Source organism: Neopelma chrysocephalum, unplaced genomic scaffold (assembly GCF_003984885.1).
Source record: "Neopelma chrysocephalum unplaced genomic scaffold, ASM398488v2 Primary Assembly neopelma1_119, whole genome shotgun sequence".
In the NCBI taxonomy this organism is placed as follows: Eukaryota; Metazoa; Chordata; class Aves; order Passeriformes; family Pipridae; genus Neopelma; species Neopelma chrysocephalum.
This window is the reverse complement of record NW_020897781.1, coordinates 1,290,178-1,304,663: the sequence shown is the minus strand read 5'-3', so window position 1 is coordinate 1,304,663 and position 14,486 is coordinate 1,290,178. Positions and strand designations below refer to the sequence as shown.

At 56.1% G+C, this 14,486-nt stretch overlaps 1 protein-coding gene across 4 annotated transcripts in view; it reads left to right on the top strand.

Annotated features, from left to right (window-relative positions):
* ZNF512B (zinc finger protein 512B) overlaps window positions 1–14,185 on the top strand; it is a 29,349-nt gene extending 15,164 nt beyond the window's left edge. For all 4 annotated transcript variants that reach the window (XM_027697297.1, XM_027697300.1, XM_027697301.1 and 1 more), the window contains exons 12-16: window positions 38–229; window positions 6,473–6,574; window positions 7,567–7,629; window positions 9,643–9,741; window positions 10,094–14,185. In XM_027697297.1, the coding sequence (XP_027553098.1) occupies window positions 38–229; window positions 6,473–6,574; window positions 7,567–7,629; window positions 9,643–9,741; window positions 10,094–10,387 (750 nt within the window). In that variant the 3' untranslated portion in view covers window positions 10,388–14,185. The remainder of the gene's footprint in view (window positions 1–37; window positions 230–6,472; window positions 6,575–7,566; window positions 7,630–9,642; window positions 9,742–10,093) is intronic.
* The last annotated feature ends 301 nt before the right edge of the window (window positions 14,186–14,486 follow it).

Genomic DNA, 14,486 nt, shown 5'->3' with positions numbered 1-14,486 from the left:
TCTTGTCATGCCCTTCCTGACTCTGTCTCTGTTGCAGCCTCCGGAGGAGCCAGAGGTGAAGCAGGAGCCTGCTCCCATAGAAGATTTCGAGAGGACCCCGAGCGGCCGCATCCGTCGGACGTCGGCCCAAGTGGCCGTCTTTCACCTCCAGGAGATAGCGGAGGATGAGCTCGCCAGGGATTGGACCAAGCGGAGGATGAAGGATGACTTGGTGCCTGAAACGAAGCGGGTGAGCAGCCTTTAGTTCTCCTTTTGTTTGTACATGGAGATCCCAGGATGATTGCCTGGCCCCCGCTGTACATGGAGATCCTGGGATGATTGCCTGGCCCCAGCTGTACACAGAGATCCCAGGATGATTGCCTGGCCCCAGATGGCTGAGGGCTCACGTGTCTCCCTTGCTGTGTCTTAAATTAATTAGCTGTGATGGTAGATTTATTGCTGAAGAGCCCACCCAGCACAGGCTGAGCCCCTGTGGTCTGGAGGCTCCCAGCTGCAGGCAGCTTTGCCCTTTCCCACTGGGTGGAATGGAGCAAAGGGTGGTGCTTTGGGGAGAAATCAGAGTCCAGCCCACAGGATGTTGTTTGTGGAGCAGGGTCGGTTCTGGTCCGTGCTGGCAGCCAAGAGGAGCATGTGAAGAGAGCAGAGGTCGGACCTGAAATGATCTCTCTTACACTGTCAGAGAGCAAAGATGCTCCAGGCAGAATTCCCTCCCTTCACGTCTCTTCCTTAACTTCTGGGAGATGCTTTCCTGGAGGTAAAGGGCCTGCAGCATCCCAGAGCAGTGCTGCTGTGAGCAGAGGAAGGTGGAGAGTGGAGGCAGGGCTAAGCCCTGCGGGCTCCAGCAGCGATGCGCTCGTGGCCCGGTGCTGTGGGGTCTGCATGGGGCTCCAGAAGGTTTGAGCTTTGTGTAGGCATTGGTTAAACCAAATCTCCCTCCTGGCTGTGGGAAGAAGTGATTATTCCTGGGAGCGTCCCAAAGCTGAAATTCCCTCCAGGTACACTCCTTCTGGACTGTAAAAGGAATGAAGCAGCAGCAAATCGTAAACCTTTTCAGTGTAAAAGAGGAAAAAAGAGAGGGAATCAGAGTATTTTCATCTGCCAGAACTCAGTGCAGAGCCATCCTGCAAGTCTCTGCTTGAGCTGTGGCCTGTTTCCTGAGCAGGCAACTCTGCAGTTGGGTGCCAGGTCTATTCCTTGCTCTGAACAGTTGGGTATCTCTTGTCCAGAGCTCCAAAATTCACACTGGGCAGGATATTGGGCACATTGCAAAGATGGGAGTGTGGATCAGAGGGCATTGGGAGAGCATAGTCCTGCAGAGACCCAGAGGAGCTCAGCCTGGCTCAGATCCCAGTCTGCACGTGGCAGGCAGCTGGAAAACCAGCACAGAAACAAACCAGCAGCTTCTTTACCCACCTTGACATCCTGGTGAGGCACTGGCACAGAAGGGGATCCAACCATGATGCTGCCACAGAGCAGAGCTGGGGGTTCTAGGGCCAGAACTGGTTGCAAAGTTTTTTATTTCCCCACTGCTTGGTGGTGCCATTGTTGGTTTCCAGATGACTTCAGCTGCAATGCATTTATAACATAAAAAAATCAAGCCCAAAGTAGCTGTTTCATTTCAAATACTGCATGAGGAGAGGTGTGCTGCTCTCTTCTCCCCCCTCCAGCCTCAGCTCTTGTGTTCCTCTCTTTCCTTTTGGAATTGCTTCCCTTACTCATGACTTTGGATATTTTCTGTTTGAATTGAAGGAGCAGCCAGGACCCCAGGCCTGGACAAGGGACACATGTTCAGGCTGACATACAAAGGCATCGTAAAGGTCTCAGCGCTGCTGTAATTGCTCCATGAAATGCTGGTGGGGTTTTTTTATGAGACATCTCTTGTGTTCAGAGTCTAATTGTTTGAGTTTAACTGAGCCCCATCTTGGTGCTAAAAAACAAGGAATTGCTGTGAGGTTGGCAGAAGCAGTTTTGCATTGAGAATGGGCAAGGGGGGAATTGGATCAGCTCCCAGGTGACGAAACAAGGATCGGGACCTCAGGCCCTGCATGAAATCCTCCATGGATTTTGGAGGCAATCAGTGTGGTGGGTGAATATGTACATAGTTGTGTGTGCCTGTGGGTATGTCTTGCAGTGGCTGTCACGTTCCCTTGACAACACTCCGTAATCTGTTCAGTCTATGACATTTTTTCTCGACGAGCGGTGCTGGAAGGAGGTGGGAGGCAGGTTCTGCCTGGGGAGGCTGGTGGGAACTTGCTGACTTCAGCACGCTCTGTGTTGCTCTGCTGAGCCGTCTCGCGTCGCTCAGGACCCCTCTGGGTTTACAAGTTGCTTCAGTTCAGGGCGTGGAAAAAACCTCCCAGCTGTGAGCGCCTCAAACATGCCACTAAGTGCCCAGTCTGACCCCGTTACAGCCCCGAACAGCCCTTCCCTCAGAAATGCCTTCAGCTGTGCTGGCAGGACAGCCCTGTGCCATGTGGGAGGCTTAGAGCAGCAGGCAGTGTCCCCATGTCCCCGTGCCACCACCCCACTGAGTGTGTGTGGTGGCTGTCCCCGAGGGAGCTGACAGCCCACAGCCACCAGAGCAGCAGGAAGAAAAACACCAGTTCACCATGACCAGCATGGCAGGACTGATGGGAAATGGTGGAATTCCCAGAAGAGCCGCCGCACCACCACCTCTTCTTCCCTCTGAGCCTTACCCAACCATGGGGAGTATGCTGCTGGGTCTGCAGAGCCCCTCAGTGGACCTGGGGAGAGGTGGGATGTCAGGGATTGGCAGCAGATTTCAGCTGCTCCTGCCTCTTCTCAGCAAACCCTGGGGATTTCCAGGATTCCTGAGGGACAGATGAGTCCCAGCTCTGATCTGTAACCAGTGGTGGATGGATACACCCAAACGATGCAGCTCCATCCCTGAACTCTTTGAGTTCCACACCAGCGGTCCCAGCAGTCAACATGGATTCCAAGGAAGCTGATGAAGAAAGCCACCCCTCCTCTCCATCCCTTCTCCAGGCAGCAAAACTTTTTCCCAGGGGAAGGCACAGCTCCTCAGCAAGCCGATGGGATACAGAGGTTTGCAGCCTTCAGCAGGCACAGCCCCACTGCAGCCCCTGTGCTGTGGCCACGTGGCAGCTGGTCCCAGCCGGGGAGAGGGACGCTGGGTCTGGATCCCGTTGGTGGCCCGTGGTGGGATGCGTTCGCCTTTCCCCAGGAGAATGGATTCCTTCACACCAAAGCAATGGCATTAGAATAAACGATTGCTGCTCGATCCCAGGCCCTGCGCTGCCTTCGGTCTGCGCTAACCAAATCCAGCATTTCTAAATATACACTGGAGTCTTATTTTCTCGCTCCGATCTTTATTTGCCTCCGGATAAGCTGAAACAGATGGGGTGTTTCACAACAGCCGCTTGCTGGGCTTGTCAGATGGGGAAGGGCACACCCCTGCTGCTTTTCTGGGAAAAATCCCCTCTGCAGAAGCTCCGTGAAGATGCTGCCGACCCTCTGACCTTCCTCTGGCCTTCGCTGCCCATGGGCAGCCTTGGGGCTGCCACAGAAGGAGTGAGAGGCTGCAGGGAACACCCAGCTTGGTGGCATAGGCAGGCAATGGTGGGCTCCGGGGATCTAGTGGGGGATGAGAAACAACCTCCTCGAGCAGAGGGAAGAGGCATCTAAGGGGCAAGAGGGGAGAAAATGCCATGGAAATCCCACTGTTTCATGGTGTGATGCCTTCCTGGTAGAGCTCGAGGTGGTGTTGCTTGCTTCGAGGTGCTGAAGATGGTGTTGGGCTCCTGCAGCCCAGGCAGCCACGATCCTGTACAGAGGGGGATGCAGAGCTCCTCTGTGGGATGCAAGAACACCCCATTCACCTCCCCAGGGCTCAGGATGTGGTGCTGTTACAGGGCTGAGGGCAGCCATGGATGCTGCACATCCCCATGGAGCCTCGATGCTGTGGGGTGCCGGGGGTTCAGAGCGAAGGACTGCTGTGGGCCAGTCATAAAGCTAAAGGGGAAAAGTCATCTCCAGGCTTGAGGTTTTATACTGGAACCAGGATAAATTCCGGAGCAGAAGAGGCTGGCTTGGGTTTATCCCCCAAAACAATGGCCCTGCGATCTGGGGGGGAGCCAGGCTGAGCCCTGCGGACTCGTGTCACTGGTGGGCCAAACCGGATCCCAGCTCCAGCTGCGGGGCCGAGTCCGCCCTTCCTCCCCTTGCTCGGCAGCGCCGGCGTGGTGTGACCCTCCTGTGGGACCTGGCTGCCATCCAGCACCCTTGGGTGCATTTTGGCTTCACCTCCAAGACAGCATCACCCACAGCCTCCACGGGGCCCTGGGAGAGCCATGCCTCGTGCTGGGGACCTGGATGAGGCTTCCAGGGGCGCTCCTTGGCTGAGACATCCCACATGGTTCTCATTTACCGCGATATATTTTGGGGAAGGGGAGAGCTGTCTAAGGAGCAGAGAGGATTGAAATATGAAAGTTAATTAAATAAAACCGTCAGTCAAAGAAAACAAACCTTCCCAGCCCAGCATCCTTCGACTGTTCAGAAGAGATGGGCTGCAGCCAAAACCAGTTGTAGTCGTTTAATGATTTGGCCATGAAGATTTTCACTTACAGGCTGTTTGAGGGAAATAAATGGAAAAGAAAAAAAATATAAAATATTCCATGCCTGGGGCTCCCTCTTAATAGAGACATAAAGATGACTTTGACATTCCCAGAACCGCAGCGCCCCGGGAAGACATGGGATTTGCATGTTATTGTGCAGGGCTGTTGGAGGAGAGCGGGGAGGGATTTTTCTCTGGAGTGGGAAAGCAGAGCAGCAGAGTCCACATCTCTGAACATCCCCCCTCGCCTCCTCCCCCGGGGATGTGCGGAGGGAGAGGTTGTTGCTGGGGCTGTGTGCGGTTACCATTAATGTTTGCTCATTCATGGGATTGATTGGTTTTTAATTATGGAGGCCGTTTGGCATCCTGGCTCTCAGTATCAATTGCTGAAAGGGACTCCTGTGTTCTCCCCTGGAGGTGACATTGCCTTCCCTGGGTGGGGGACCAAGCGCTTGGTAGATGCACCATCCCAGAGCTTCAAAGAGCTCTGTTGGCATCTCCCCCAGCCACGAAGCACGACAGAATAGCAGCACGCTGGGGCTCGGGGGAGTTTTCCACATCCACATCCATCTGTACCGGCGTTCGCGGCGCCGTTTTGCAAGGCCCTGTGCCCCTCGCATGGAGCCCAGCACTCCACGGGCTCCCTGCTCCGGCCGTGCCCTGCCACGTGCCAAGGGGAAGGCAGCAGGGGCACATAGATCACTTCAATTTGAGTGGAAATGAGCGGTTGGCATCTGAGCCCTCCACATCCCGAGCTTCCCTTTGCAGGGAGGTTTGGGAACAGCTGGGGGGAGCTGGACAAAGGCAGATTTGCAACTTTATCAGCATGTTCAGGAAAAGTCACAGCTGGAAAAGAAATCCAGCCAGCTTCCCGCTGCCTCTGAACCACCAGCCCCGGGTCCTCAGGGAACGTTTTAAAAACAGCTCCTGGGTTTGCACCTCTGCGAGCACTGTTTGGCTCTGCGTCCTCTCCATCCAGGGATGCAGCCATGGTCCATGCTCGGAGGTGCCCATGGAGAGTGGCACATGCTCAGGTACCTACGCCTGCACCTTGTCATCTGTGGGCTCACCCAGCACTGCTCCCACTCAGGGCAAGTTTGGGGCTTGAGACCCAAACAACATCCATCGGCTCTGGCAGAGCTCACCAGGGTGGGCTGGGAGTCGTGCTGGCATGGCTGTGCAGGCTGGTGTCCCCTGCAGACCTTGGCACGGTGGCACAGTGTCAGGCAGGGACCGACCCCACAGGTAGGGCCAGGCACAGCAGCCAGGAGGCCCAGAGATGCCCGGAGCTGCAGCCTTGACTTGTGCTGAACATGCAGAACTGGGGTTGGGAAGGCCGGCCCGCTATGCTAACCCTCAAAGTCGTTAATAAAACGGTAATTAAAAGCACTTGGAAGGAGCAGCCCTGCCAGAAGGAGAGGCAGAGGCACAAGAGCCTTTCATTGTTTGACGGGTTGTGCCCATTCATCCATGGAAGGCAGCCATGGAGGCTCCTGGCGTCGTCCCCTCTGCCCAGTGTGCAGGGTTGTTTATTCCCCCGGTTATGAAACACGGCAGAAGGGCTGTGCCAACACCATCCACCGAAAACACTGGGTCCAGGCCTGGCCCTGTGGCCGGGCATGGACCTGAGAGCAGGAGCAGGAGCCTCCCCTCTCCTGTTTGCTGGGGACTCCTTGCCGGAGGCACAGCAGTGGGCAGAGCCACCCCCACAGTCTGCAGTGCCTGGGGAGGGGAATGGCATCTCTGGGGGAAGCCTCACAAGTAGTTTTCAGCTCCGATTAACTTCGGGTGGGGACAAGACCCGTGTGAAGAGGCAGGACTCCACCACAGACCAGGCTGGGGTGTGCAGCTCTGCTAATCCTCTGCTATTGTTCGCAGCTCAATTACACCCGACCAGGGCTTCCAAAGCTCAATCCCAGGCTGCTGGAAAACTGGAAGAACGAAGTGAAGGAGAAGGGCCGCATCAACTGTCCCAACAATGTAAGGACTGTCTCTGTTCTGCCACAGGCCGGCTGGTCTCAGTCTGCAGGAGAAAGGGGGAGTTTTGGGGCCAGAAACCCACCAAAGCAGGTTCTCATTGGGCCTCAGATGACAGTGATGTTCAGACACTCATTTCATCTCCTTTCCCTGGGCTTGCTGCTGTGCCTCATCAAAGCATGTCCCACCTTTGGGATCCTCCTGGTGTGCTCACCCTTGGGGACTGGGCCAGTCTTGGGCTGATGGTTCAGCATTGCCCAGTTCAGGCTCCAGAGCTGCCTTTGGAAAGCTCCTGAGATCCAGACCGGGCAAAGGCTGTGCATCCTGTGCTCAGGAGCCTTTTAATGCAGAGAACCTGCTTTTCCCAGAGTTAAGCTGGGCTGGATTTAAGCCAAGCTTTTTAAAGCCCTGTGACAGGCAGCAACCTCAGGGCATGGTGCAGGCACTTCATCTCCCTGTGAAACACAGTCTTGGCCTGAGCTGGCAGGGAGGTGAACCCCACCCTGGTGCAGGGCCTGGATTTATCATCCCAAACAAAGCCTTGCTAATGGGAGTTCTGAAGGAGGCTGTTCCCACAAGGCCGGGGGAGCCGGGCTGGCTAATTAATGTCATACACAGGCACTTGAAAAAGACGTTGCTCAGAAACTGGTCATGCTGCTGCCCTGGTGATTTGTCCTCTCCGTTAAGCCTCTGCTGTGGCTCCAAGAACTCCTGTAGCCCAGCAGGACCTCCCGACAGCTCGCAAATGTACCGTTTTCCACGGAGACATTTAGGGGAGACGTTTTTCAGCCTGTTGCAGAGGGATGTGGCCACATGACTCCCATTAGCACTAATAGGAAACGTGTGACCAGAGCCCTCGGCGCCTCACAGAGCATTAACCTCACACTGCTCAGCCTGGACCGGTGGCTGTGCTGGCTCAGCGGGCTGCTGGCCCTGGCTCAGAGGAAGGCAGATGAGGGGGATCGTGTCTAACCCTGCTTTGTTTCTTCCTGCAGTTCTGTGAAGCCATTTACTCCAGCGTCTCGGGGCTGAAAGCTCACCTGGCCAACTGCAACAAGGTGGGTCCCTCCTTTTACACCCTTGTCTCAGAGGTGTCTTTGGGGTTTGGTTTTCTCTTCCCCCCCAGCTGCTTTGGAAGGGACAGGCCAAGGGACAATGCACAGGTTAAAGGATGGTGGCCACTGGCAGGGCTGCCCAGGCAGTGCTGCTCACAGTGAGTTGTCAGCAGGCAGATGGAGGCAGAGAGGCTCGAGCAGAGCAGATGGGATGGAGGGGATGTAGCTGCCATCCCAACTGTGGAGCAGAGGTCCCACAACACGAACATCTCCCTCAAGAGCCCAGACCTCTAACACATGGAGTGTCTCAGGGACACAGCAGTGGGACCAAGCCATCCTGCCTCGTGTCCCCCCATCCCTCAGTAGCCCTTGCCCAGCTGGTTCCTGCAGCCCCCAAATCATTCATGAGCCCTTGACTACCCAACATGGCCAGCACCTCACACAGCCACACATCAGCCCCAGCACCTCAGAGCCAAGGAGCTGGAGGTCAGAAACTGAATGTTCCCTGAGGCAGGTGGGAATCAGGAGTCTTCCTCCATTGATTTAGGCAGCCCTGCAACCCCTCTGGAAGTACAGCTGGAAGGATGCTGTTGCAGTGCCTCCTGGGATGAGCTGAGGCTGGAAGAGGCGGCCGGTCCGTGCAGAGACCAATGCCCTCCTGCCTGAGGGAGCAGCCCTGAGCTCCAGTGGCTTGCAGCTGCCACAGGGGAGGGATTGGGAGCTCAGAGTAGGTCCCTCAAATTGGAACCAAGTAAGAGCTGCTAAAGCTTTATACCCCGGAACATTTCCAGCTGCAGCTTCCATTGAATGGAGCTTCCAGGAGGCAGCTCCAATCCATATCCCATGGTTATTAAAAACACCAACTCCTGCTTTCCTCCAGCGCTAGCTGGAACAGCAGCTCTTAATGAGATAATTTAGAAAATGGGCTGCAGAGATCCAGCAGGAGAAGTTGGATTTATGCAGGATAAAAGAGCAAACACGGGAGACTGGGGCAGCTCCTTTGCTGTCCAAGAGAAAATGGACCTGGTTTCTGGCTGGTTCCACACACAGGAAGCAGCCAGGATCTGCATGAGCCTTTCCATGAACTACAGAGCTGCACACTCTGTATCTGGCACAGCTGGGGCTGGGTGCTGGGGGTCAGCACTGGGGGAATTGCTGCTCTGTGGCCCCCACACTGCCATCAGTTGGATTCTTCACCTTACTGAGGATTTAGTTTGGATACATGTGCCACCAAATTGGGCATAAATAAATCACAACCCCTCCAGAGCTGGCCTGTGATTCCTACTGTAAAATCCTGCAGAACTGGTTGCAATATATCAAGCCTTAGTGAGAATGGAGGCTGCTCCCAGGCAGCACCCCATCCTCAGTGGGGGTTGATGCACCAAGATGATTTTGCATGAGTATTCCTGAAGCCATTCTGTAGTGGGGCCAGCCCTGCCCTCTCCTGAAATGAGAGACCCATCTAACTCCAGATTTACAGCTACAGAGAAATTCCCAGGGAGGAAATATATTGCCTGGAGGGGCCCATCCATAACCCCCTCGTCAAGAGAGAGCACATTATCTCCCGCATGCCGTGACCTGCAGCAGAGCCGGGAGATCCGTCATCCCACCAGGGCTCTGTTGACAGGAATCCAGCAGTCACTGTGGCTCTTTGACAGCGTAAAAGGAAAATTAGGTGAGTGTTGGACATAAATCTGACAGTGGTTCAGTCCCGGGAGATCACAGATCTGTTGACAGTGAGGACACAGGGCAATGGCCCCATCAGCCCCGGGACACACCCGATGTCGTTGGTGTTGCTGGGGACACACAGGCTGCAGCACAGGCTGAAGATCAGAGAGAAGATGTGGCTGTGAGCTCCTGGCCTGGCACCGAGGCCAGCAGAGATCTGGTGCTTTAGACACAAGCGTTTGTTTTGTGTCACTTTGAGGTCACAGGGGAGTCAGGGCCGGGCTGGGGCCGGTGGGGCCACCCCTCCGGGCCGCTTTTGGCTCTGCAGGAGGCTGCTCTGTCTTGCAGGGAGACCACTTGGTGGGCAAGTACCGCTGCCTCCTGTGCCAGAAGGAGTTCAGCTCCGAGAGCGGCGTCAAGTACCACATCATCAAGGCTCACTCGGAGGTAAGGAAGCAGCTGGAGCTGGGCTGGGATGGTCCCTGCTCCAAAGTGCCCATCCTTGGGCTGTCCCTCTCCATCCATCCATCCATCCATCCGTCCATCCATCCATCCATTCATCCATGTCTGCCGAGAGCAGAGCTCGGCACCAGCTCCCAGCAGCATCAATGATGCTGTGACAGCCTGGGGGGGTCCTTCCTATCCCCTTTGGTGTCCCCAAAACCCCCAGGCTGAGCACTTTGTCCTGGGGAGGTGATGCCAGCGGGGTGTGGGGTGGCCCCGGCTCGGGTTTTGTGTGCTGGTGCCAGTGCCTGACCCCTGGACAGTCACTAACCCCCGTGTCACCCCATGGACACAGAACTGGTTCCGAACCTCCTCAGAGGCCAGCCGGAAAAAGAAAAACAGGGAACAGCTTTCTTCCAGCAAAGAGGAGAAAAAGAAAAGCACAAACGGGAAGAAAAGAGGGAGGAAACCCAAGGAGAGGCCTCCAGAAATGTCTCCAAAGGGTAAAGAAAGCGTGGCAGCAAAGACTAATCACAAGAAAACCCTCGAGCACTGGGAAGGCTCCCGGGGCAGCCCCGAGGGGGACGAGCATGTCCCCAAGCCCCCAGGCCAGCGGAAGGGAGGAGCCAGCAAGATGCCTGAGAAATGAGCAGCTCAGAGACTCATGTCCAAGGATTCGTTTACAGCCCAGGGTAACAGGGTGGGGGTCTCTCCCGGTTTTATGTCCTCTCCTTCCCAATCCCACCTCCCTTCCCCCCACCCTCCTCTCACCCTCTTTTTACAAAAAGAAAGGAAAAAAAAGAAAAAAAAAGACAGAAAATACCAATTAACCACTTTAAACAAGTCACGGACCTTGTTTCACACTGGAAAACAAACAGGATCAAGGAAGCTGGACCGTTCTCCACCCCCTGCCTCTGTACATACCCCTCGGTGGGACCCCGCTGCCTCTCCCAGCCCGTGATTTCCCTCCCCTGCGCCAAACTGGTGACGCTTGAGTGAAAGAGAAGTGCAATAGCAGCGGGTCCCGTGGATGGGGACCCTCCGCCAGCAGCATCGTGCCGAGGCAGGGAGCTGCCCGCCTGCCTGGCAGCCTCCAGCGGGCCCCAGCCTTCCAGCTCCAGGGCAATGTTTCCAAAGATGTTTGACCTGGTCGGGCAGAGGGTCCAGCAGCGGATGCCGGGGGGGGTCGGCAGCACTTTCCCCGCTGCCTCAGGTCGAGGGTGAATGCGTTTGGCAGGGATCGGCTCCGTGGGGTGTCGGTTTTGCAGGGTTTGTCTCAGCGGCGCAGGCAGAGGAGGGAACAGGGAACGCGGGCACGGAGTGTGACCAGGGCTGGGGGTGCGGGGGGCGAGAGCGGGAGGTGGGACTGGTCGGGTTGGAGGGTTTAATGGAAGGTTGGGGGAATGTTGTGGGCACCGTGGAGCGTGGCAGTGCGACCAAGGAGGGGGCGCAGTGAGGGAGCTGTGCTCGGATTGTATTTGCAAACGCAGCTGGCGGTGCCGGGGTCAGGGGGAGATGGCAGCCAACAACCTGCCCCCCCAACCTGGGGGGGCATCCAAGGGTGGTTGAGAGTCCCATTGTGCTCTATCCAATCACACTAAAGGGAGGAATGGGGTCTCGGTTCCCCAGTTGCAGCCGTGGGAGGTGTGTGATGGGGACGGGGCAGCATCAAGTGACAATCACGGGTCCTGCTTTGGGGCGAGCCCAGCCGCTGCCCGGCCACCTCTCGCTCCCCTCGTCCCTCTGGGCTGGGACCCGCTGTGGGGGGAGTTCCTGCTCCCAAAGATGCATCTGAGCCCCCGATCATCCCCCTCGGGATGGGAGGTCCCTGTGGTGCCGTCCCTGCTTGTGCTCTTCCCCGGGCTCTTCTTTGCACCTGTGCTGACACGGTCATCACACCTCACTCCAGCCCAGAGGGAACCCTCCCTCCCTGGACCAGGACATAATCCGTCTCCAGACAAAACCAGGCTACCTCGGTCCTTGGGAAACAGGCATGTTTCCTCTCGGTAACAGAACAGAAAACCTTAATTCGATTTTTTCCCTATGCAGAGCCAGGAAAGTGGCATCGGAGGGAGAGCTTCTGCTTTTGCTTTAATCAGTTCAAACCTCAATCCTCGCTTTCCGAGGAGTCGCTGCTCCTTGCTGCCCGCTAGAGGCTTGGTATCATTCCCTGGCTTCGAGCAGCGGCTCAGTCATAATTAACATCCTCCACTGGCAGGTTATTCCAGCCGGGCAGGGAGGGGGAATGGTGGTGGCTGAAGCCAGGGCTTCTCGGGGAGCCAGGTCTCCTGCTCTGCCCATGGCTCTGGCCCCTGGATCCACGCTCTGCATTACCCAGTGAGCTGGGCACGTGCCTGCGGGTGAGGGAATGTGCTGGAGCACTGCTGGCTGCGCTGGGCCTCGAGGCAATTAGTGAGAAAGCTTAATTAGTCACTGCGACGAAGCCTGGTCACTGCTTGCTCTTCATTGGATCTGTGTTTGGATGCTGTCACCGGGGCAGATCCTGCCTCCCCGGGGAAGGGGGAGAGCTCCAGGAGGTGTAGGATGTGCACGCTCGGAGCTGCTCGCTCTTTGTCACCATGGGGACGTTGGGGCGCTGTCCTGGCAGTGGCGTGCTCTGGTGCTGAGCCTGTGTGCCCTCATCAAAGCCACAATGGGTGGGAGGGCAGTGACCCCCCACCCCCAGAGGGTGTTTGGGGGGCACACTGGGGCTGCTGGGGAGGCCAGCAGCAGCAGGAAGGGGACAGCGGGCAGAGATGGGGACCTGGCACTGAAATCTCTGCAAAGGGGCAGAGGGAGCCGCTGCATCCCAAAATCATGTCCCACCACCGAAGAAAGCCCTCGGGAAAACTTCATGTCCTGACCCAGGGAGGGGTGACCCAGGTGGCCTGGGCTGCTGGCTCGGACGGTCACCACACAATCCTCACCGCCTCCCCCTGGGCAGAGCCTGGGGCTCCGTTCTCATTAATGTGCAATTAATTGGCTTCTCGTTGATTAAATTAAGAGGCAGCACTGTGCTCCATGTGGGGGGAGCCCTGGGAGCTGCTCAGGGCAGGGGAGACCCAGGGAAGGGCCGGCTTGGGGAGTTGTCAGGGAGTCCACATCAAAACCCAACATCTGCTTCCTTAACAAGAGTGTCTGCAAAGGAGCATCCTGAGAGGAGCAGGGACAGCTGTGGTGACCTCACAGAGTGACACCAGCCTGGAGGGGACCCCAGGGACCATCTGGGATCTTGGGGTCAGCAGCAGGAGCGGCAGTCCTGGTGCTGTCCCTGTCACCCTCAGACCTGGGAAACGTGCACAGCCCCGGTGAGGGCAGCACTGCGGTCAGTTGGGAATTTCCGTGAGAAAATGAAATCTTCAAGGGTTTTTTTTTCCCCTGAAAAGGTGTTTTCCCCACTAGTCATCACTCAGAGAGGAACATGTTCCCCCACTTTCTCCATGAGACATCCTTAACTCTCCTGCTTGTCCGGGGAAGGTTCCAGAGCAATGCCAGGACCCCAGCAGCTGCCAGCGAGTGGGCAGGGCTGAGTGACACCACAGTGGCATTGCTGGGGCCAGCGGGTTGTGCCCCTTCAGGTGCTCCTAGTGAGGCAGCACCAGCTGGGAAACCACCTTGATCCAGAGGGATGGGCAGAGGCTGCAGGACCAGATGGGGGGACAAGGTGTCCTGTCCCCTTCATCCCCTCATCTGCAGGATTTGGGAGTTTTGTCACCCTGGGGACAGTGACACTGTGGTCCCACACCTCCGCTGTTGTGGAAAGCCACCATCCCGTCACCCGTGTCCCCAAGGAAAGGGCTAAACCTCTGTGGGAGCAGGGATGGACTGCAACTCCATGGGAAGACCTCATGGAAGGCTTCAGTCATGAGGGGCTGCTGTGGCTGAGGAACCCCTGGCACTGACACCACACCCCGGTGAGGGTGGCTGTGCTGTGCCGGCTCCAGGCGGGAAGCGAGGGCCAAATCCAGCCACAGTGGATGGAGCTGCCTGGGCCTGGAGCATCTCTCACACCCAGGAACCTTGGGAGGAGCATTTTGTTCTTTTCTTTCTCTCCTCGTGACACCCATCCCACGGCATATCCGAATGTTTCTCGTCGATGCCAGTTATTAGTGCATAAGTGTATTTTGGGGAAAAAATGAAAACATTAAAAAAAAAAATAGGAAAAAAAAAAGAATTTTCAATTTATCACTTGTAACCATATATATAAATATATAAATATATATATTAAAAAGTGTTTATTTGCAAAAAATAAAATTGTTTTAACGGTAAACTATCTTATAATAAACTCCCGATTTGTGACGATCTGTTCTTTTGTTAATCATTGACAAATCCTCAGTTGGAGAGTACTGTCCGAGCAGCTCTGAGCAGCCGAGCCCCTGCGGAGGCGCTCCCTGTACTGTATGTATGAAACAGCTGTATCGAATAAATGGTTATTGATTTTTTATTAGCACTGCTGTCATCGTTATTTGGCAGTTTGGAGGGAGGGTTGGACGTGGGATCCGATGGGTTTGGATTTGTCCTTCCTGAGGGGACCTCCCCATCCACTGGGGATTGAGCGCATGGTCCCTGGCCCAGGGGTGCGCCCAAAACCAGAATGGGGAGGCTGGGGAGAGTGAGGATTAGGGATGCTTCCTGCACCAGCACTTGGCACAGCTGGCAATCCTGGTGACAGGAGGATCTCCAGAGCCAGATGATCCCCGGTGCCCACAGCCCAGTGCCCAGCTGCCCACGACTCCCCTATTTTAGGA